Here is a 24,287-nt window from a genome sequence, read left to right as displayed (position 1 = left end):
ACTTTCCAGGATGCTTTAGGAAAGTTATAGTTGAAAATGTTTTACATTTTTAACGTAATTAATTTAGACATTTTTTTAAAAACTAGTTGAGCTGGAGATATTTTGATATTTTGAAAATTAGTTTGAATATTTATCACGTCATAAAATGGCATGCATTCGGACGTGGCTTCGTTTTTTCTAAAAGTCATTTTTTAAATCAAATTATTTACGTAATTTAGCCGAGTCACCCCCGTTCCCGTTCTCTATGATGGCCACAGCGCAGGTGGTGATTCATCATAGCCCCAGGCTGGCGCCTCTTTTCCAACACCCCAGTTCGTCAATATTTTGCTTAATATCTAGTGATTTCTACATGTTTTCGTGTGTTTCTAGGTTCAGGTGTGTAGATACTGGCAGCAGGAGGAGGAAAAAGGGAGAAATATAGGATAAAGAGGAAAGGAGGAGGAAGAGGAGCAGCAACAAGCTACAATACTTAAGTCACCCTCCATTTCCTCAATATTTTGTCTAACATTTAGTTATTTTTTGTGTTTCTAAGTTCAGGCGTGTAGATGGAAGCAATAGGAGGAGGACGAAGGAGATACAATGGAGGAGGATGAAGAAGAAATATGAGAAATAGAAGTGGAATAGGAGAAGGAGCCAAGGTGTAATATTTAGGTAAGTGTCCCTTTTAATCTTAACGTTCTTTATAATGCATACTGTTGGTTTTGGGATATATTTGGGGTGCTTCAAGCATGTTTAGTATTGTTCCAGGGTGTTATGAATATGTTTTTGGTGCATTTTGTATGTTTTCAGTGTATTTTAGGCCTTTTAAGTATGTTTTACCAATCTTGAGAATGTAGATTGAGATGTTTCAGTATTTGCATGTTTTGAGTGTGTTTTGGGAGCATTTTGAGGGGGTTGTATGGTGTTTTGAGTGTTTTTTGGTTAATTTTGAGTGTTTTAAGCTGTGTGGGTGTGTGCTAGGAATTCTTTGGATGTGTGTGGGTCTGATTTGGGTATATATTGCGTGTTTCTAGTAAGTTTTAGTGTGTTTGGGGACATTTTGAGGGTTTGCATGGCTTTTTGAGTGTGGTGGGGGATGGTATTGAGTGTTGTAAGTGGTTTGGGCATGTGGGGGTGATTTATATATATATATATATATATATATATATATATATATATATATATATATATATATATATATATATATATATATATATATATACTGGGTGTTTCTGGTGAGTTTTACGTGTCTTGGTGCATTTTGAGATGCTGCATGGTATTTTGAGTGTGTTTTATGTTGGTTTTGAGTGTTTTAAATGGTTTGGGTGTGTGGGATGGTGATTTTGGTGTATAGTGGTGTTTCTAGAGAGTGCTGTGTTAGTTTTGTTGCCTTTTGAGATGTTGCTTGGTTGAGTGATTTTGGGTTAGTTTTGAGTGTTGTAAGTGGTTTGTGTGTGTATTTGGGTGGTTCAGGATGATTTTGGCGTATACTGGAAGTTTTTAGTGAGTTTTAGGTGTATTTGGGGACATTCTGAGGTGTTGCGTGGTGTTTTGAGTGTGTTTTGGGTTCATTCTCAGGCAATTACATGCACGGTGGTTAAATAACTGACATTGGTTTGTATAGGCATACGCAGGTGTTGGTGATTTTTATAGGCCCGTGGTGGTGGGTGTGTGTTCTCTGGTGGCGGGTGATGGTGGTGATGGTAGTTGTGGTGGGCTTGTTGTGTGGTGGTGGTGGTGGTGGTTGTGTGTTGGCGGGTGGTGGTGGTGGTGATAGTTGTGGTGGGCGTGTTGTGTGGTGGTGGGTAGTGGTAGTGGTGGTGGGCGTTTGTTGTGTGGTGGCGGCAAGCGTTGAGTGGATGGTGGTGGTGATGAGTCAGTGTGATGGTGGGCGTGTTGTGTGGTGGTGATGGGCGGTGGGTGGTGGTGGTGGTGGTAGGCTGTCAACAGGCGGTGGATGGTAATGAGGGGGTAGGTTTGCGTTGGGCGTTGTGTGGTAGGCGGGCGGTGGATGGTGGTAGAGCGGTATGTTTACGGCACATGCTATGACTCCTTTTGGCACAGATTTAATTTAAAATCACCCATTTTGATTCATTCCAGGCACCATAATTGCTTTGTAGCAAAAGTTTGACAAGCAGAATGTGGCATCTACCATCATGGTGGGTAGTTTACTTTGGTAACATTTTTTTTCTCAATTATAATTTCTTTAAAGACCTGCAAATCACTGAGCATTAATTTTGTGGAGAAATTTTTCCAGTGGACTGTCAGATTTTCAGTTTCTTTTTATTACAAAAAACTCGCAGGTACCAGTAAGGGATATTTATTTTGTACCTACCTGACCGTCATTTACTTACCTGGCATCAATTACCTAAACATGTCTGTTTATTTGTATTTTTTTCCTAAATGCTTACCCGAATCATAAAAAAAAAAAATTGGATGCATACATTTATGTAGGGTTAATAGTCAGAAAAAATCAAACAAGACAAAAAAAAGTATATATAATAAATCATACGTTAAAAATAAACTAGAGAAAACATAAGTAAAAATTAATACCACAGACAGTATCATAGAGAAAAAGGTCTTAGTGCTGGCGGTCTCTGGAGTGCGTTGGGGCGGGGGTCTCTATCAGTCAGCTGGGCGCACATCCGGGAGGGGCGCGGCGGAGGAGGTCATGGCTGCGGGTGGCACAGTTTTGCCCTTCGTGCGGGGCATAGACCTCACCAAGAATGACTTTAAGGTAAGAGTCCCATCACTAACCACACGGGGAAGCTATGGAGGGGTGGAAAGGCGGTGTGTGGTGTGTGGTGTGGCGTTACCCTGGTGAAATGAGGCCAGGGTGTGCGAGGGACTTGTTTATTTATATTAGTCAGGAAGTGGAGTGCGGTATTTAGAGCTGCTCAGTTTGTTTGTTTGTATGTGCGTGTGTGTGTTTGTGTGGTTCCTTGATAATGTGTGGGGAGTGAAGGATTTGTAACGTTTGACAGTTTGACGTTGAGTTGAGATGAGGTGTGGTGATAAGATGTTGCTTGCTGGTGGTCATGGTGTGGGTGTGGGTGGCCTCCCGCTGTACCGTGCCTAGCCTAACCGTCTTGCCTTTCAGGTGGCCTTTGTTATCAATAAAGTGGTAAGTTGTCAAGTGATGAATGGTCATTTGGTAAAGATAATGGCCTGGGATGGCATGTGCCTTGGCTGTCACTTGTCAGGTAATTGGGTGGTTGGTGAGAGCGTGGTAACGGGTCTGTCTTGTATACTTGCATGTACAGACCACCACGGATGCTTTTTAATGGTTTTGTGTACGTACACACACACAGTTGCCCAGTGATTATGGTGAGTGATGCAAGGTGTTCAGAAGGCTGTCATGCCACACCAAATCTTGCATCATTGTACTGTATCTTTGATTTTCTGCCCAGCAACACCTGCCGTGTGATGCCAAACACCACCTGGTGGACGTTATTCTTGTCAATGTCCTTGCAAGGGATTCCTCCATAGCAAAGTTTTATTGTAATGTTATGGGCTTATCTTGTCTACTGCCGGGATGATGTTGCAGTGCTGGGGGTGAAGTCTGGCATAACACAGCAGTGTTGTTTTTCCTATTTTTGTTGTGACGTGATCACAAAAACTGTGGCTGATTGAAGATGGCTCTACTGGTCTCTCGTCACACCCTGTCAGGAGTGGTGAGTGTGGCCCGCATGGCAGTGCCAGGCTGGTGTTGGCATGGAAGGGGTCGGGTAACCTAGCCACCCTGGATGACAACAGCCGGGCTTCTTTTGCTGCAGTGTGGGCTGGACAGATCAGGAGGTTGTCTTTTTTCCGTGACTCAGGCGTGTATGGCAAAGAATCAACCCCGAAAGTCTTACCACTCTTGGGTGCACCCTAGTGAGGTCACAAGTTGTACAAAGTTCCTTACCTACACAAAGAACTTCCTGCAGTGACCATCAGCAATGGCCTCTCCTCAGTGGGGTGTGGAGTGGGTGGTGTGTTGCTGGTGACCATCACTGGTCTCACACTATTGTCACAACAGACAGCCTCTCCAAGTATCCTTACTTTGGTGTGCACATGAGGGGTCTCTGCAGCAAGCAAGGCAATGATACTGGGGTAGACATTCACTCCTGTGTGGAAACAATAAGATATATTATTTGACAGTAACAACAGTGCCACCTGCCTTTATTATAGATAAGACATATCTCTGCCTATCTGTTGTTCCTTATCTGGTGGCTTTGTGCAAGGTGAACCCTTCACCTCATGGACACCTGTAAAGACTAGCACAGATTTACCTGATATTACAAACATGAATAATGATGCATATATGTATGTACAACACACACACACACACACACACTAGTACAGAAAGATCTTGGTCCAGAGTTTGCCAGATTAACTCTTGCATAAGGTAGATGGACAATAGGAAGGAGAGAAAGTAGAGTCTTGTGCATTATTAGTTGCAAAGATTTAATTTGGTTAGATTGCATGTTAGCTTTGCTGTCATTTATCACTTTTTGGTGGTGTATGACATGTTGTGACACAAGAAATTAATCCATCACTTTTTGCACTTGGCCCAGAGATGACATCAGAAACAACAACCTCCATTCAGAGCCAGCAAGGCATTACTCCCAGAAATAGAAAGACAAGCAGGCAGTATACAGAAGCAGACTATACACATAAGCAGGCAATACACGGAAGCAAACAATACACGGAAGCAGGCAATACACACAAATTTTGTTAAGCAAACCGATTATAACAAGTTTAACCCCTGACTTGAACTTCCATTGAGAGTAAACAAAGCGAGAGTGCATCATAGTACAGTAAAAGGTTTAATGAAAGTAAAAATTATGAAGTTAAGCATTTAGGTAGTTTAATTTAAGTCATTATAATGTACACTAATGTATGTATGTACGTAACTTTATAATGTTGATGATCTTAACTTTATGAAGGGAGGGAGAGTGAAACGGGAAATACACTAACCGGCAACCTGTGGAATGTAAACAAAGTGCGCATCATGGTACCGCATACAAAACTTATGTACCACATTTCCACAAGGCTTTCCATTTTATCCATTGTAGAGTCACGAGTTCAGGTGGTTCTTTTAGCTTTCAAGGAAGATGCGGTCTCACCAGCCTTCTTAATAGAGTCTGCTGACTTGAAAATAGTAGACAGTAGATGGAGTCAAGATGGTGGCAAGCAATGTTATTAGTTTTCTGGCCTCTCTTGTCTGTGAATAATACCCAGCTTCACTTCGAGAGTAAGACACTTCCTGGTCTTCTTAGGAACGTTAGGCCACATTGCAGGGCATTTTGGTGGTAAGTTGAACTAGGGAAGATGAGCTGCTGGTGACGCTGTTATGTTTTGACTGGGGAGTGAGTGGGTGCGTGATCTTGATCTTGATGCTACAGGTGACAGAATTTCTTCTGAGTCAGGCCTTTGTATTGGCAGCCTGTGTTGTCCACGAGAGGCTTGATCTTGATCTTTATTCTACAGGTGTCTCAGGATTTCTCCTGAGGCAGGCCTTAGTACCAGCAGCTCCTGGTGTATTCAAAAGCCTGTCAGCTTGCATGATATGGTGGGGCTTTCAAATTTGGAAAAAATTACCTGGATAAAACTTCGTTGAAGTGAGTTTGGTGTTCGTTAAACGAGCAGATGGTAGTAAAACAAACCTTCGTTGTAGCGAATTTTGTTGTGTGAACCTTCGTTAAACGGGGGTTGCCTGTACATAACTTTATAATGTTGTTGATCTTAAATTTATGAAGGGAGGGAGAGTGAAACGGGAAAGACACTTACCGACAACCTGTGGAATGTAAATAAAGGGCGCATCATTATATCACATACAAAACTTATGTAGGTACCACATTTCTACAAGGCTTTCCATTTTATCCATTGTAGAGTTACAAGTTCAGGTGGTTCTTTTAGCTTCTTAATAGAGTCTGCTGACTTGAAAATAGTAGAGACGGTAGATGGAGTCAAGATGGTGGTGAGCAATGCAATTAGTTTTCTCGTCTTTGTGAATAATATGACTTCGAGAGTAAGAGACTTTCTGGTCTTCTTAGCAACGCTAGGCGACATTGCAGGGTGTTTTGGTGGTAAGTTGAGCAAGGGAAGACGAGCTGCTGCTGACGCTGTTATTGTTTTGAACTAGGGGAGTGAGTGGTGCGTGTGTTGTCCACGAGAGGCACTGGTGTATTCAAAAGCCTGTCAGCTTGCGGGTCTTTCAAACATGGAAAAAATTACCTGGATAAAACTTCATTAGAGCAAGTTTGGTGTTCGTTAAACAAGGAGATGGTAGTAAAATGAAACCTTCGTTGTAACAAAATTTCATTGTGTGAACCTTCTTTAAGGGGGGTTGCCTGTACATAGAAACATCATTATACATAATACTCAAAAGTTAGTGAAGTAAAGTGTTTGTTCTGCAGAGTGCTTTGGCAGAAGTAGGGCCCGATAAACCAGAAGCACAAGTAACAAGTAAGTAACACAGTGATAGACACCATCTCACACCATTTTGTGTTTTCAGAACACAGGAATACCACGGAGCATCAAGGAGATGTCCAGCCTGCGATGGCTCCAGGCAAACAACACCGGCATTGACGCCATTCCAGAGGAGATCTGTAACCTGCAGAAGCTGGTGGGTGGTGGAGGATGGAGGGTGGCTGGTGGGTCATTGTTGTGCCAGAGTGACTGAATTGATAGATATTGTAACAGTTTTTAATATGTTTGGATAATGCAGATTCTGTGTGTGTGTGTGTGTGTGTGTGTGTGTGTGTGTGTGTGTGTGTGTGTGTGTGTGTGTGTGTGAGTGTTTGAGAGAGAGAGCGGGAATTGAAATGAAAATCTAAAATAATTAATATCCAGAGATTTTTTTTTTTTATCTGGCCAATGGCAACAAAACAGTTAAACAAAAGAGATTTATTTAGATGCCAGTCCCCGAGCAGGTCTGATAGAGGGAGTTAGCCAAAAGAATGGAATAAATGTCTTGAAACCTCCTCTCAAATCATTTCATGTCAGAAAGATGCAAATACAGAAGCAGGCAGAGAATTCCAGAGTGTACCAGAGAAAGGGAGGAATGATTGAGAGTTAACTGCATTGGAGAGGTGGACAGAATAGGGAGTGAGAGGAAGAAGAAAATGTGTTTAGTGATGGTGAAGTGGTTTATGGTCTACAGGAAGATTTGCCACTGAGGAAAAAAAACCTGGAGAAGCTGTGTGGATAATGCAGAGACAGAGAGAGAGAGAGAGTGTTTGTGTAAGTGGTGTTGAAGTGAATATTTTGGTCGACAGGAATGCTTGTCACTGAAGAACAACAACCTGGAGAAGCTGTATGGATGATGCAGATTCTTTGAGAGAGAGAGAGTGTGTGTGTGTGTGTGTGTGTGTGTGTGTGTGTGTGTGTAAGTGGTGGTGAAGTAAAGTTTTTGGATCAACAGGAACACTTGTCACTGAAGAACAACAACCTGGAGAAGCTGTATGGGTCGGTCACCACGCTGCCCTGCCTTCGCTCCCTCAACGTGCGGCGCAACAAGATCAAGAAGAATGGCGTGCCTCGAGACCTCTTTGAGATGGACGACCTCACCATGCTGGACTTCTCCCAGAACCAGCTCAATGAAATACCCGAGGGACTGGAGGAAGCAAAGTCTCTCCTGGTGCTGAACCTTTCCAATAACCAGTGAGTGTGTCTGTGTTTCTTGCCTTTTGTGAGGTGACAGGTATAAGGGATGCATCAATGGCCATGGGCACTGCTACTGTGTTTTCTTCTGCTCTGAGGCAAAATGTATTGGTAATATTTGCATTCTTTAAACCTGGTAGAAATGTTACCTTGTCACCCTTTCTGAGATATCAAATTGGTATTTTCTTTATTTATTTTTATGTAAGATAGAAAATCTGGCCAAGGGCAACAAATATGACAACAAAAAAAGCCCACTTTGATGCCAGTCCTTGAGCAGGTCTGAGGGAGTTAGCTGAAAGAAAGGGATAAATGTCTCAAAATCTCCCTCTTTAATGAGTTCAGGTCATAGGAAGATGAAAGTACAGAAGCACGCAGGGAGCTCCAGAGTGTATCAGATAATTTTAATTTCTTTAACTGAGTAGATGTCTTGCTTTGTCACCCTTTCTGAGATTAACTTGGTATAAAGACAGACTGATAACATGAATGAGAAGCAAGTACAGTAAGTCTTCGTTATACGGTACTTCGTTATCCGGTAAATTCACAGTTACAGTGTTTAGTAATTACTACCCACGATTCTATTTACAGTAAGAAAAATTCACATACGGTATTCGCTCGTGTTTTGCTTACACCGTACTGTAGCGCCACCACGCCGCATAGCCACCACAAACAATCAGTCTATTCCTGTGTTTCCCACTGAACACAAGTGAAATCCTTATGGTGTGTTTTTTGTGGATATTATGAGTAAGGGCTGAAATCCCTGCTGTCCCTTAGCCCGCAAAAGTCAGGACACATCGATAGATGTTCATCACGCAAGATTCAGGGCGTGTCGATAGACGTTTAGGCGTTTTTGGGTTATATTTTGGCTATTTTCTTCCTGTTTTCTTTGCTTGTGAGCTGGCAACACTCATCAGGAGTAAACATGTGCTATATGTCACTGTCACCAACTCCCACGATGGATTGTGGGAGTGACAGTGATTCATGGTGTGAACCTCTCTGCGCGCCTTACTACACCCAGCCGCCAATGAAAGTGGCGCGCATTATAAACAAACCCGTATCTCATAGCGCGGGAAGAACTGTAGCTCATTTGAAAAGAATGTGGCTAATATCTAGAAGTGGCAACATAGGCCGGCTCTTTAAACATCTATCAACCGTCACACTTCAAAAAATTATCACTCAGTTGTCACTTGCTCACGTAAGGAAGTACACTTGCTTACCCGCTCCCCGCACAGTGTGTCAGTTTTCTTCGTTCTCTTTCATATTGGTGTGGAAACTTAAGTGTCAATGGCACGTAAACATCAAATATCCCCAGTCAATATAGCCCTTATTGACTCACTCCGGAAGGGTGGTTTTGGCTCTAAGCATATTTCAAAGGAGACAGGACTCCCACTAAGAACAGTACAACGCTGGTTGAAGCGATGCAGAGACAATACCGGAAAATTAGCACCAGTGAAGAAAACTGCCCCTGGACGCAGCCGTATTTTATCAAAGAGGACACTGACACTGATTAAGCGTCAGCTAAGTGTCTCGCCATTCCTCACAGGAAGAGAAATTAAACAAAATTACCCTGATCTGCTGACACATGTCTCCATAAGGACAATACAGCGGCGGACACTGGAGGACCTCGACATGAAAAGTTACCGTGCTGCAAAGAAACCACTGCTTACACCCGCCCACAAAGCTAAAAGAGTCAGATTTGCTCAGGACCATAAAGACTGGCCATTAGAGAAGTGGAGAAGAGTAGTGTGGTCAGATGAGAGCATGTTCTATGTGACAGGAACACCACACAAAAGAGTACGCCGACCAAGAAACTCGGACAGATATGACGAACGGTACACTGTAAACGCAGTTAAGCATCCCTCCTCTGTGATGGTGTGGGGGTGTTTCAGCTACTTTGGTGTTGGCAACTTAGTTATGCTTGACAAAGGAGTGTCAATGAACACAGAAACATATCTTGACCTGCTGCATGACAATCTTGAAGAGTGCTTCGACAAGTGTAACGGTGAAACCTTCATGCAGGACGGTGCGTCATGCCATACGGCCAACATTGTAAGGGAATGGTTTGGCATGTGTGAACTTAATTATTTTGAAAGTTGGCCAGCAAACAGTCCAGACCTAAACCCGATTGAAAATGTGTGGAGTATGATGAAAAAGAAGCTCCAGGATCTGGACACGAGCAGTGTAGCGAAGCTCAAGCAGGCGGTCGTGCAAGTGTGGGGAGAACTGTCACCTACATATCTGGAAAAACTAGCAGATTCTGTACCACGTCGGTTGGAATCTGTCATAAAGAGGAAGGGAAACAGCACAAAATATTAGGTAAGGTAAAGAAATTATATTTTTAATGATAGTAATAGATGATTAAGGCAAATTTAATGGTATGCATGGTACGAAAAAACACAAAAACAACACGCGCCACTTTCATTGGCGGCCAGTGTAATACTTACTGATAATAATAAAACAGAGAGAGAGAGGACACAAGGGGCCCGTTTTCTATCACTCTATCCAAGGCCGCTGGACCCGATCAGACACTAAGGCCACGTACACCGATGATACCACCTCATTCAACCTGTGATACTTTGGTAACTATAGCATTTAGAGACTTATGGTTTTTTGCATTGAAGAGAGGAAGAGTTGCTTGTGGACAGAACACCATTTGTACTCACTCATTTATTGAATTTCCAAGTGTAATCAGTATGTGAATACAAGCTATTTTGTGTGTTTCTCGCCAAACCTGCCAAGTTAGCGCGAGCGAAAACTCCTAACGTCCCTAAGTTTTAGGGGGTTAGCATCAGGTGGGACATCAAATGATAGAATGTGGCGAGTAAAAGGTAAATAAAAACATTTTCTTTATTTCTTTATTTATTTATTTTTTTTTTATATGACTATTTTCATGTCTGTAGGGTGACTTTCGACGTGCTTGAACACATCCCCTATTATTATATGTTATAATGGGTTCGGTATACGGCAATTTCAATTTGTGGTAATGTTTTCATATTCCGTACCGTATAACAAGGACTTACTGCATACCCTTTTATTTGATCTCTTATTTTGGTCTTGCCTAGATTTTTCCCTCTTACATAAAAAAGATACCAATTTGACATTTGAGGAAGGCCAGATATCCCTTCACATGTAAAATAGTTACTAAGTTGACTTTTGAGAAGGACCATATTTCCCCACTAACATAGAAAAGATACCAGTTTGACATTTGAGAAGAGCCAGATATCCCCTCTCTTGCATAAAAATAAAGATACAAAGTTGAGATTTGAGAAGGGCCAGATTTCCCTCACAAAAAAAAAAAAAAAATGAATAAATAAATAAATAGAATAAAAAAACAGAAAAGTGTTAACCCTCCACATTTTCCGGCAGAATTGTGGAGATCCCGGCCCAGGTGTTTGTGAACTGCACGGACCTGCTGTACCTCAACGTGGGGGACAACCACATGGAGACCTTCCCGCCACAGATACGCCGCCTGGTCCACCTCCAGACACTCATCCTCAACAACAACCCCCTCACTCACTTCCAGTTCAGGTGTGGAGCCAATACTCACCTGCTCACCACCACACTCACCATAACACTGTCTTCACCTGCTCACCACCACATTCACCATAACACTGTCTTCACCTGCTCACCTACTCACCACCACACTGTCTACTGTCTTCACCTGCTCACCACCACACTGTCTACTGTCTTCACCTGCTCACCACCACACTGTCTACTGTCTGCACCTGCTCACCACCACACTGTCTACTGTCTGCACCTGCTCACCACCACACTGTCTACTGTCTGCACCTGCTCACCACCACACTGTCTACTGTCTGCACCTGCTCACCACCACAGTCTTTCTTGTTTTATTTCACCCACTCACTCTCCCAGTATACTGTGTCCTAAGCTACCACTCGCCACCCTTCCTGTGACTTGAACACTTTCACAAGGGAGGTTTCAGGATTCAAGACACTTATCCTTCAGTTTGGGGTAACTTTATCTTTCTTTATGACTGACATTCCTCCCCATCCCCCACCCAAGGTACACTGAGCAACTTGACTGCTTTCACAGGGAAGGATTCAAGACACTTATCCTTCAGTTTTAGGCTTTTTTTTTTTTTTTTTTCAGACTGGTATCTCAGGTTTTTATTTAGTTAATTTTGTAATGGTTTATTCTTTACTTTTTCATTTTTTTTATTTATTATTATTATCATTTTTCTTTATTTTATTTATTTATTTTACTTTTTAATTCTTTTTATTATTTTTTTTATTTATTTATTTATTTTTTATTTTATTATTTTTTTTTTTACTAGCTAGAGTCCCTCATATAAAAAGAAATTCATCACCTTCCCCACTCTCTATAAGTGTGTTTCAGGAAGTCACCACAGCTCCCTTCCTTCCTTCATGGTTAACAGAGAGTGGCTGCAGCAAGTAGTACTGCTCAATTAGTCTTGCATCATTCATGGAGTCACAGATTTACTCACCTTTCAGGCTTCAAAAGTCACTGTCCAGATCTGGCCAACCCTTCTACTTTGACACAAAACAGTTAGCAGCATGAAGTCTTTGTAAGCATCAACAAGAAAGTTAGCAATGAAAACTGATACATTTTTGCAATCCCTTCCCAGTTTAATATTGGATGTGGCTGTGGAATAAAGGTGTCTAAAGGTGGTGAATGGGAAAAGGTGTACTAATTGCCAGCCAAAAGGTTAAGTTTGTTAGTAATATTCACTTGTATTTGTCACGCATGCATAGACAGTAAGATTGAGGTGTACTTCCCTCACCCACAGACTAACATTCCTTGTATTTCTGTCACCCACAGACTAACATTCCTTGTATTTCCGTCACCCCACAGACTAACATTCCTTTGTATTTCTGTCACCAACAGACAGTTGCCGTCCCTGGTGGCGCTACAGACGCTCCACATGCGAGCCACACAGCGGTCCCCATCCAACCTGCCGTCCAGTCTTGAGGGCCTCACCTGCCTGGCTGATGTGGATCTCTCGCACAACAACCTTCAGAAGATTCCCGACTGTATCTTCACTCTCTGCAGCCTGAAGAGACTTAACATGTCGGACAATGAGATTACAGAGATTGGTCCTGGCATTGGTGTGTGTCTGGTTTTGTCATGTTTTCTCTTTCTTTCTCTTTTCTTTTTCACATGTAAAATAAATCTGGTCTAAGATAACAAAAACGATCAAATGAAAAAGGCCTACTTAGATTCCAGTCCCTGAGCAGGTCTGAGTTAGCCAAAAAATGGGAGGAATGTTTTGAATCCTCTCTCTTAGATGAGTTCAGGTCATAGGAAGCAGGCAAGGAGTTCCTGAGTTTATTAGGACTCAGTTTTCCAAGAGAACTGTGACTGAAGCTTTGTTTGTTGTGCAGGTTTTAGGTTTTTGGGGTGTTGAAAGTGTTTTATGGCTGATTCTTAGCATTACTTCATTGTTCTACTGGAATTTTGGGATGAGAAGGTTTATGGTGCTGCTCCTGTATTTCTCTCTCTCTCTCTCTCTCTCTCTCTCTCTCTCTCTCTCTCTCTCTCTCTCTCTCTCTCTCTCTCTCTCTCTCTCTCTCTCTCTCTCTCTCTCCTTGGCCTGTGCCTCTCTTAGAAAAAGAAAAAAAAAATCTCATTGCAGTCATGGTGAGGATGTGTGTGTGTTGTGTGTGCAGTTAATGAGTAATGATGTGTTTAGGTGTGTGTAGCAAGATCATTGTGTTCTTTAGAAGGCTTCCACAGTCTGCTTGAGACCTTGTGAGCTTTGAGTGGGTGAACAAAGCCTTGTGTGTATGCATGTGGGAGGCTTTACAAAATGATGAATGGTGAAGATGTACATTGTAGGCTGGTCACATATTTTAATCGATGAAGGGTTGCTACTTGTTTTTAATTGAACTCCTGGTGTTTTCAGAGCAATGGCCCAAGCTTGAGGTGCTAAACATGTGTCGTAACAAGCTGACGGCCTTGCCCTCACAAATCTGCAAACTGGAGAGCCTTCGCCGTCTTATGGTGAATGAGAACCAGTTGGACTTTGAAGGCATTCCATCGGGTATTGGCAAGATTGTTGGTCTGGAGGTGTTCTCTGCAGCTCACAACCGGCTGGAAATGATCCCTGAAGGGCTGTGCAGGTTGGTGTCTAATGTTTGCACTAGAGGTGTGGGAGGAGTTTAGTATTATCTAAAACTTATCTTTGCTTGAGTATATTATCTTTGATGAACCTTGTGAGGAATTCAAATGAGTATTGTTATTCCAAAATTTTACTTTATTAGTCATTGATACAGAAATCTTGGCAAAACTGGACATGTCACTTGTTTCAAGGATTTCACCTCCATTAGAGGACAACAAAGTGTCCAGCATGTCACTGACAACTGCATGCACTGGTCCAGGAGGGGACAGTCACTGAGTGGTGTGTGTTGACAGGTGTCCCAACCTGAAGAAGCTGATCCTGAACAGCAACAGACTGGTGACACTGCCCGAAGCCATCCACTTCATCAATGAGAGCCTGGAGCAGCTGGAGCTGGCCGACAACCCTGAGATGGTGTGGCCGCCCAAGCCCCGAGGGATGGCCCAGGGCTCAGGGGTCACCTTCTACAACATCGACTTCTCCCTCCAGGCCCAGCTGAGGAACGCCGGGGCCCAGGCCGCTCAGCTAGCCGCCACTCTGGCCCAGCAGCAGGGTCAGTGCTCCCACAACCACTGTATTCTGAAACACTTCTCTAACACACCACCATTGCTTTCAAAAAGCTCTTGTTGAAGTGACATGGTTTTTAAGGGTGTTTTCAGAATTTTAGAGACAGATTGGCAAGATATTTACTTTGTTAAAAGAGGAAATAGTCTTGAGAGCTTGGCCAATCACCTCTGTAGCCTTTGAAAGTAGTTGTGGTGAGAAAACAAAGTGTTTTAGAATACACCCCATTGTCTCAGCAGCTGGTGGTGGTGGTGGTGGGAGTTAGTGAAGCCATGGTCACATCAGCAAACATGAGAAACATTTAAGAAATACTTGAGAAATAGTTTGCAGACTCTCACTCATCCATCCATCCATTCATTCATCTACCTATCCATTCATCTGTCTGTCTACTCGTCCACTCATCCATCAATCCTTTCATCCATCCATCAATGAACAGTTCCTCAAATGTCCCCTGATGTGACAGTGACAATCCTTCACACACATGACTCAACCTTTGCATCCCACTAATGTTCAGGTGTTTGCAGGCACACCCAAAGATCCCATTGCTCGTAAGAAAAGGCTCCGGCAGTTCCGTAAGGAGCAGAAAGACCAGGATGACAAGCAGGAGAAGATTCTGAAGGGCATGAAGGATATTGCCAAGGATGAGGAGAAGCAGAAGCAGAAGGACAAGATGACAGAGGAGAGGAGCCAGGAGGTTAAGACGTGAGTTGGAGAGAAAATACATTTGATATTGTGGTGCAGCTTGAGTAGCAATAGTAGTGTATCATTAATTGCATGCAAAATTACATACCAGTCAGGGGCAACATATTTATAAGGAAAGAAAAAGCCCATTGAAGTGCAAGTCACCAGAAAGTAAAAAAAATAGTACACTACAGTCTCCAGCGTTGTAAGTTTCAAGTTTGCGATTCACCAAGTTTGTGACCAGCATCCCAAGAAATTTGTTTTTATTGAAAACTGAAATTGCAACATGAACCAAACTTTGTGGGTGAGGAGTGCCTTGACAAAATAATGGTTTGCGCTGCAGTTAATGGGGCTGAGGGGATTGTGACATTAGAGTGCACTGCAGCATCACCACGGTGTTCCACGGAACTTTTTGGAACATATGATTTCTGTTTATGCTGAAAACAGTGAGTGTGTGAACAACAATATGGCAAATTAAGGAAAAATTATGAAAATCATGAAAAATTGAACATTTCTGGTGAGATGTTGACATTTTTAAATTTTTCCCATAAGAATAATAGTTGGAGACAGTATTGTACTTACATCTTTGCAGTTTCCTCTTGTTGCTTACTTTTGTAATGAACTATTTTCTTGTCTTTTGTGTGTATTTTATGATAATTTTTCTGGTCATAATTTTCGTGATGAGCCTCACACTCTACCCTCCACCAAGAACCTTCCTTACTGTACTGCCGTCTCTCCACCAACAGCCAGAAGCGATGGGATGAGGCACTGGAACGGCCGCCGCTGAACTATGAAGAGTTCTTTGACACCGATGTGGGCCAGATTCCAGGACTCAGTATTTGGGAGATTGAGAACTTCCTCCCAAACCAGATTGATGAGTCAGTGTTTGGGAAGTTCTACGAGGGTGACTGCTACATCATCCTCCAGACCTTCCTTGACGACTCTCAGAACTTAGACTGGAAAATTTTCTTCTGGATTGGTGAAAAGTCAACGGTGAGTTTTATTGATGGTTGGTCTAAAGATAGGGGGAGAAAAGGTTGTGTGCTGGATTGCTAAGTTAAGTCTGGTGAGTGAATGGTTTAAGTGTTGTGTTTCTGTGGTGTCAGATTAATTTAACTCATTGACAGAGGATAGTTGTGCTGGAGTTGATGGGGTGAATGGTTTGTGTTTTGTTGTCAAATTAATTTAACACTTTGAGGAGTATAAAGGAAAGGAAATAAGAAGGAAGAGAAATGCAGTTTTAGAGAGAGAAAAGACAATGTGCAGAACTCTTTATTTGCTATAGAGTATGATTAACACTTTGAGCAATATAAAAGAAAGGAAGGGGAATGCAGTTTTAGAGAGAGAAAAGACAGTGTTTAGTTTTTTTATTTACTATGGAATATGATTAAGGGGAAAAGGAAAGAGGAAAGACTACAATGCATTTCTTGTATCATTGAGGAAGAAACACTCAAAAATCACTTCTCAAATAAACAGTTGAGGGAGAGACAGAACCAAGTCACTCACAAAATTCAGAAAGATACAAGTAAGTCACTCATAAACAATTAAGGGAGAGATAGGTTCTAAGTCACCCATCCCAAAGAAACAAATAAGGAAAGACGAGTTTTAAATTACTCACAAACCAAAGAGAGATGGAAACCTTAATCATTCATTCATCCTAAACAAATAATGAAGAAAGAGACGAAACACAAGTCACTCACCACAGACACAGACAAAAACTCAAGGCATTCATTCCTAAGAAAGAAAGAAAGAATGAACATTTATATAACTGACTCACATCTCAAACTGTCCTACTTCTATATAACTGACAGACACATCTCAAACTGTCCCACTTCTATTTAACTGACAGACACATCTCAAACTGTCCCACTTCTATTTAACTGACAGACACATCTCAAACTGTCCCACTTCTATTTAACTGACAGGCACATCTCAAACTGTCCCACTTCTATTTAACTGACAGACACATCTCAAACTGTCCCACTTCTATTTAACTGACAGACACATCTCAAACTGTCCCACTTCTATTTAACTGACAGGCACATCTCAAACTGTCCCACTTCTATTTAACTGACAGACACATCTCAAACTGTCCCACTTCTATTTAACTGACAGACACATCTCAAACTGTCCCACTTCTATTTAACTGACAGACACATCTCAAACTGTCCCACTTCTATTTAACTGACAGACACATCTCAAACTGTCCCACTTCTATTTAACTGACAGGCACATCTCAAACTGTCCCACTTCTATTTAACTGACAGACACATCTCAAACTGTCCCACTTCTATTTAACTGACAGACACATCTCAAACTGTCCCACTTCTATTTAACTGACAGACACATCTCAAACTGTCCCACTTCTATTTAACTGACAGGCACATCTCAAACTGTCCCACTTCTATTTAACTGACAGACACATCTCAAACTGTCCCACTTCTATTTAACTGACAGACACATCTCAAACTGTCCCACTTCTATTTAACTGACAGACACATCTCAAACTGTCCCACTTCTATTTAACTGATAGACACATCTCAAACTGTCCCACTTCTATTTAACTGACAGACACATCTCAAACTGTCCCACTTCTATTTAACTGACAGACACATCTCAAACTGTCCCACTTCTATTTAACTGACAGACACATCTCAAACTGTCCCACTTCTATTTAACTGACAGACACATCTCAAACTGTCCCACTCTCATTTAGCCAAACAATGCATATCTCAAACTGTCCCATTTATCCAACCAATTCACATCCCAGTCTGTACCCAGCCCTGTTTAACTGACTCCCATCTCAGTTAAAACTTTCCTATCCTCGTTTAACTAACTCACATCTCAAACTGTACCATCCTTATTTAACTAACTGACTCTCATCTGACACTCCCCATCCCTATTTAGCTGACTCACATCTCCAACTGTCACATCCTTATTTAACCTCTCCAGTACCAGGACATATTTCCATATTCATTCTGGTTACTATTTGGCAGTTTTGTACAGCTTCAGAAACCTATGTTGGGATTAGAATAGTGAAGACTGGCTATTAATCTTTTGATCCCTCATAGACCCTTCCTAATGCAAATTTAATCATCTAATCATACTTAAAAATCAAGGTAAAAATTGTGTATCAATGTTGAAGGGGTTAAACTCCATCTCTATTTGAATTAACTGACACCTCTCAAACTCTCGCACACCCTCACAGCTGGACAAGAAGGCATGCTCTGCCATCCATGCCGTCAACCTGAGGAACTATCTTGGGGCCCAGAGCCGCACCCACCGGGAGGAGCAGGCAGATGAGTCAGAGGAGTTCCTGGCTCTCTTCCACCACGACATTACTTACATCGAGGGTGGCCGCACTGCCTCGGGATTCTTCACTGTGGAGGAGATGGTGAGCTGGAGTGTGAAGGGTGTGCAAGGAGGGGGTTTCTCTCTCTCTCTCTCTCTCTCTCTCTCTCTCTCTCTCTCTCTCTCTCTCTCTCTCTCTCTCTCTCTCTCTCTCTCTCTCTCTCTCTCTCTCTCGTTTTCCATTCTCAATCACCCTTGGTAGTTTCTCCTTACCTTCCTGTGGTGGTTCTATACTGACTCACCCTTGTTTCAGTTTTCAGTGCATATCATTACCTTGTCCATGGTTTAAGTTGAAATATTATTGAAGCAAGGGTCTTAAGAAGAGTAATATTGATTTAATTAACCAAGGATCTTAAGAAGTGAATGTTTATACTTGATTTAGCTTGCTTATGTGTATTTATTCAGTTATAAAAACATTAATTAGAATGTTTAACTAAAGATTTGTCGATAAATTGATTGTTGTATGTAACAGTGATGTAATGGTGATGTGGTTGCAGGAATATCCACTGCGGCTGTACCGCATGTGTCCCACCACCATCGGCATCCACCTGGAGACAGTGTCCTGCACGGTGGACTCCCTGGACCCTCGCCACGTGTTCCTGCTGGACGATGGCAAGGTGCTGTACGTGTGGCAGGGCAGCAAGGCTAAGAAAACCGTCACCACCAAGAGCAGGCTGTGTGCAGAGAAGATCAACAAGGAGGAGCGCAAGAACCAGGCCGAGATCCACACACTGGTGCAGGACAAGGAGCACACTGAGTGGCCACAGTTCTGGGCAGCTCTGGGTCTGGAGGAAGGGGAGGAAGAGGACCTGGAAATTGAGGAGCATGTTGACTCCCACTTCACTCCTGTCAATCCCAAGCTGTACCAGGTTGGGCTGGGCATGGGCTACTTGGAGCTGCCCCAGGTTGAGGTTCCAGAAGGGAAGCTACACCAGAAGCTACTGAGAACAAAGAATGTGTACATTCTGGACTGTTATTGTGATGTGTTTGTGTGGATTGGCCGCAAATCCACCCGGCTGGTGAGGGCGGCCGCTCTGAAGCTGTCACAAGAGCTGCTGAGGATGATCATCCGGCCAGAGCATGCTGTCACCACCCTGGTGAAGGAAGGCACGGAGCCGCAGGTCTTCAAGGCAAAGTTCAGTGGCTGGACGGACGTCATTGATGTCGACTTCACCAGAACAGCCGAGTCCGTGAGGAAAACTGGAGCCAATTTGAAGGATTGGGCAGCTAAACAAGAGACCAAGGTTGACCTGAGTGCCCTGTTCACCCCCCGGCAGCAGCCCATGGCCCTGGAGGAGGCCCAACAGTGCATGGACGAATGGAATGATGACCTGGACTCCATGGATGCCTTTGTTCTAGAGGGCAAGAAGTTTGTCAAGTTACCAGAGAATGAGCTGGGCCACTTTTACTCCTCGGAATGTTACGTGTTCCTGTGTCGCTACTGGGTGCCCGGGGAGCCGTCGGAGGAGGAGAAGGAAGAGGAGGTGGAGCCAGAAGACGACTTCCAGTGTGTGGTGTACTTCTGGCAGGGCAGACAGGCATCCAACATGGGCTGGCTCACCTTCACCTTCAGTCTACAGAAGAAGTTTGAGGCAAGATTTGGAGACAAACTTGAGGTTGTCAGGATGCACCAGCAGCAGGAGGCAGTCAAATTTATGGCACACTTTAAGAGAAAGTTTGTCATACACACGGGAAGGAGACGACTGGACAAGCTGTCCTGCAGAGCAGAGGAGGAACAAACAGATGGGGCAGCAAAGCCAAGACCCAAAGCTCGACCAGACGAGGAACAGCAGAAGCCCAAGCCGGAGCTGTTCCACATGCGATCCAACGGCTCACCACTCTTCACCCGTTGCATCCAGATCATACCCAATGCAGCCGCTCTCAACTCAGAGTTTTGTTACATTCTCAAGGTTCCTTTTGGCCAGGATGACGACAGTGGCATCGTGTATGTGTGGCTGGGGGAGAAGAGCGACGAGGAGGAAGGCAGGCTGGCAGAAGAGACGGCACAGGAGATGTACGACCCAGAGAAGTACAGTCTGCAGGTGGGTCTTGTGCTGGTGGTGGTGTGATGACATGTACAGTGCTGGTGCTAGGGGGTGTCTTGAGTCAAGGTACACACTTGGGGATTCAGTAGTTCAGGTAATTCCAAGTCAAAAATATTCTATACAAGTATGCTTTATTTTGATAGAAATTTAGGAAGTTTTGCCCACTACACACAACTACATAATTTCTTGCAAAATACAGCATACAGCATATGTCTAAGTATTCCAGACTTTTCTCTCAATTTACAGCATATAGCATGTCGAAGTATTTCAGACTCAGAAAATTCTATTTTCTATGTGAATGTAACTTAACTCCTAGGACAGCCTATATACAGTACTGGTTCTGGTGCCTGAATACTCTGCAATAGACACTTCCATTAATTTCTACAGAAAATCAGCATTGAACTAAAAATAGCAGTGAAACATGCCTTCCTTCTCACATGTTAATAATTCTTTTTATTATAAAAACAGGGATATCCTAGAGCTACACTGGCAATCACTTAGTGTTGGAGTATCTGTGGCACCTAGTGTTGGAGTATCTGAATTGTGTCAGATGCCACACAAATTATACACAATTCATAATTTTGGAAGCTAAGTGTGATAAGATGAAGTGTGTGTGCATATGTAGTGTCTTGTCTGGGTGAAACAAATTAGTAATTGCCAGTCTGGTGTGTAGATGGAAGAAACAAATTAGTAAAGAGGTATTGTGGTTTTTGTGACATGATTGTGATGGTTAAATGTCCCACAGGTTGTGAGGGAAGGTGAGGAGCCAGAGAACTTCTTCTGGATTGGCATTGGCGGGCGGAAACCATACGACAAGGATGCAGAGTACATGCGCCACACCAGGCTCTTCAGGTGCTCCAATGAGAAAGGCTACTTTGCTGTCTCAGAAAAGTGTTCAGACTTTTGTCAGGTTAGTAAAAGTTCAATTCATTCTCTTGCCTTGCTTTGTGCTTTTATCTCTTCTCTCTTACATTGTTGCCTTGTCTCTTTCCTTTTGTCTCCTGCCTTATGTCTTCTCTCCTTATCTCTTACTGCACCATGCTGTGTCCTCTTGCTCCTCTCCTCTTGTCTCGTGCCATGCCCTTTCCTCTCATCTCTTAAGGCAAGAGACAAGATAAAGAGAGGGCATAGCACGGCAAGAAAGGGACAAGAGGCGAGGAGAGAGAGAAGACATAACAAGGCAGGAGAGGAGAGAGAAGACATGGCCTTGCCCCTCCTCTTGTCTCTTGCCGTGCCTTCCCTCCTCTTGTCTCTTGCCGTGCCTTCCCTCCTCTTGTCTCTTGCAGTGCCTTCCCTCCTCTTGTCTCTTGCCGTGCCTTCCCTCCTCCTGCCTCTTGTCGTGCCTTCCCTCCTCCTGCCGTGCCTTCCCTCCTCTTGCCTCTTGCCTCTTGCCGTGCCTTCCCTCCTCTTGCCTCTTGCCGTGCCTTCCCTCTTGCCTCTTGCCGTGCCTTCCCTCTTGCCTCTTGCCGTGCCTTCCTCCTCTTGCCGTGCCTTTCTTCCTCTTGCCTCTTGCCGTGCCTTCCCTCCTCTTGTCTCGTCTCTTATCTTCCCTCTCCTTGTCTCTTGCCATACCTTCCCTCCTTTTTTCTGTTGTCTCCTGCCTCTTGTCGTGCCTTCCCTCCTCTTGTCTCATGCCTCTTGCCATGCTTTCTCTTCTCCTGTCTCTTGTCTCTTATCTTCCCTCTCCTTGTCTCTTGCCATACCTTCCCTCCTTTTTTCTCTTGTCTCCTGCCATGCCTTCCCTCCTCTTGTCTCTTTGAATCTCACCACACAACCCTCCACACTGATTGGTTTGCACAGCTTCTCCCTACAAACTCAGTGCCTCCTACCCTTACAGATTTCTTTCATCACCATCACTAAAGAGGAATTTTCACTGCAGGACGACTTGGCTGATGACGATACAATGATCCTGGATGACGGTGCCCATGTGTTCTTGTGGTTGGGCTCCAAAGCTTCTGATGTGGAGATCAAACTAGCATTAAAATCTGCCCAGGTAAGGCTGCTCTGTTAGGCAAAAGGAGTCATTCAGTTAGGAGAGCTTGTATAGAGACCTCTACCTTCTGAACCATACTGCCATTGTTGATGGTGCTTGGGTTGATATACTGGTGTGGTGGTGAAGGGATGAAGAGTGACAACATATAAATATGACTGGGGAAAGAGAAGTATTGGTGGGTTTGGAGATGGCAGAAGGTAGTTGAGGAGGGTGGTTGCTCATGGAAGTAAGGAAAATAGAAGATGAGAAATAATGTAAGGAAGGCTGGAATAGAGAAGAAAGAGGTAAGGAAGGTAGATTACAGAAGTAATAGGCAGAAAGATATTGAAGGAAAGAATGAATAGTCACATGGAATGAGGCTCAATATTGAGAGGGTTGAAGATTGGAGGGGAAGAGGGAGAGATGAACCACTATGCTGTTGTGGAGTCAACACACTGAGGGTGCACCAGTGTGGTAGAGTCTTATCCACTGATGCCTCACACATTTATGGTCATTGATTTTGTATTGTTACTTGATCTTCATTTGCTTATAAAATGCCATTATTATCTTACAAATCATTAAGAATGTTGGTAGGAATATAAAAAATCAATTTGCCACACGTGTGTAGGTTAACCAGTGAGTGAGACAAGTAACCACCAACTGATATATACTGTGCTAGATTGCATGATAGTGTGCATTACTATTTACAATTACAGTTTTGAGTCACGACAATGACTGTCATAATCTTGAAATTTAAAGAAACATCATTGTCATGAAAGACAGTTCAGTTTGGTTGGATAAAGTCTTGCAGGCAAATTCCCAGTTATGCCAGATTGACTGTGGCTCTCAGTTTTCTGATAACCTATTTCCTTCGCAGGTTTATGTCCAAAACTTAAGAGTGAAGCAGCCTGACATGCCTCGCAAGTTGCTTTGTACATTCAAGGGCAAGGAATCCAAGAAGTTCACACGTTGCTTCCATGGCTGGGGGGAGTTCAAGACAACCCGGGAGTAGAGTGTATCACGCTGACTGGAGGCGTCTCCTGCACAAATAATCTGCTGTAACAGATGAAATTTTGTGAGTCGCATTTGTTCACCAAGTGACGTGATTAACCCGGTAATACAACAGAGCTGCTCTCTTCATGCCACGCGCATACGTCCAAAACACGCGTTGCCGTTGGTGCCACTGCACAAAACTGTGTGCAATTGTTTACACAAATCCCCGTGGAGTGCTTGTACATGATATTCCAGATCTGACTTCACTTTGATGAGTGACATGTTAAAACTGCAGTTACTTGATTACTCAGCCACCCAATTCCCTTGGTAAGCTGAGCATGCCTGAGTTTATACACAAATGTTATATGATTTTAGAGAATTATTATTTATGAATAAACTTTAAATTACAATATGCTCATGTCAGTATCCTTGTTACTGTATGATGACAAAATGCTCATGTCAGTATCCTTATTACTGTATGATAACTTGCAAACACTAAATTCTGAAACAAATTCATATCTAAACTAATTACCGTTACTGATTTCAAGATAAATCAAAGCATCAGGTGTGGACTTGAGACAGTTCCCAGAATAAGTTCAACAATATAGTGGTTTTGCTGTGATACTGTTTCTGCGATTACTACTACTGCTATCAGTACAACCTCTAGTACCCTGTAAACCAATAGTTACAACCAAGAACAGTCTTTCGTGTTTGTTCCCACCACTGCCACTCCACCACTAGCAGGAGGCTGACCCAACCAAGAGAAAGTCTAAGTCCTGATCCATGAACACTAGACTTGCATGCCGAAGTGCAGCAGTGCAGCCACAACTTCCACCATCATCTCACTACAGCAGCCCAAATGCAGCATAAAGTGCTGGATGGCAACAGCCCACCTCTCATGAGCTGCCTGGCAAAGCTCCATACAAAATCCTTCCAATCACATTCCCACCATCCACTT

The 24,287-nt window shown here is 43.2% G+C and overlaps 1 protein-coding gene across 2 annotated transcripts; it reads left to right on the top strand.

Annotated features, from left to right (window-relative positions):
- Nucleotides 1-628: 628 nt before the first annotated feature.
- On the top strand, nucleotides 629-23,739 carry LOC123507818 (protein flightless-1-like). Of its 2 annotated transcripts, none has more exons than XM_045261035.1 (14): nucleotides 629-651; nucleotides 6,482-6,592; nucleotides 7,391-7,629; nucleotides 10,993-11,154; nucleotides 12,493-12,713; nucleotides 13,511-13,727; nucleotides 14,020-14,276; nucleotides 14,812-14,989; nucleotides 15,715-15,961; nucleotides 18,177-18,362; nucleotides 18,817-20,361; nucleotides 21,110-21,274; nucleotides 22,244-22,357; nucleotides 23,214-23,739. In XM_045261035.1, the coding sequence occupies exons 2-14, from the start codon at nucleotides 6,512-6,514 to the stop codon at nucleotides 23,346-23,348; spliced, it is 3,747 nt and encodes a 1,248-aa protein (XP_045116970.1). In that variant the 5' UTR covers nucleotides 629-651; nucleotides 6,482-6,511; the 3' UTR covers nucleotides 23,349-23,739. The 2 variants fall into 2 exon arrangements, with proteins under 2 accessions (XP_045116970.1, XP_045116969.1); XM_045261034.1 differs by lacking the exon at nucleotides 629-651 and adding an exon at nucleotides 2,009-2,716.
- The last annotated feature ends 548 nt before the right edge of the window (nucleotides 23,740-24,287 follow it).

The sequence above is a fragment of the Portunus trituberculatus genome, chromosome 23, assembly GCF_017591435.1.
Source record: "Portunus trituberculatus isolate SZX2019 chromosome 23, ASM1759143v1, whole genome shotgun sequence".
Taxonomy (NCBI): Eukaryota; Metazoa; Arthropoda; class Malacostraca; order Decapoda; family Portunidae; genus Portunus; species Portunus trituberculatus.
The sequence above is the reverse complement of the archived record's forward strand: the minus strand, read 5'-3'. Positions and strand labels throughout refer to the sequence as shown.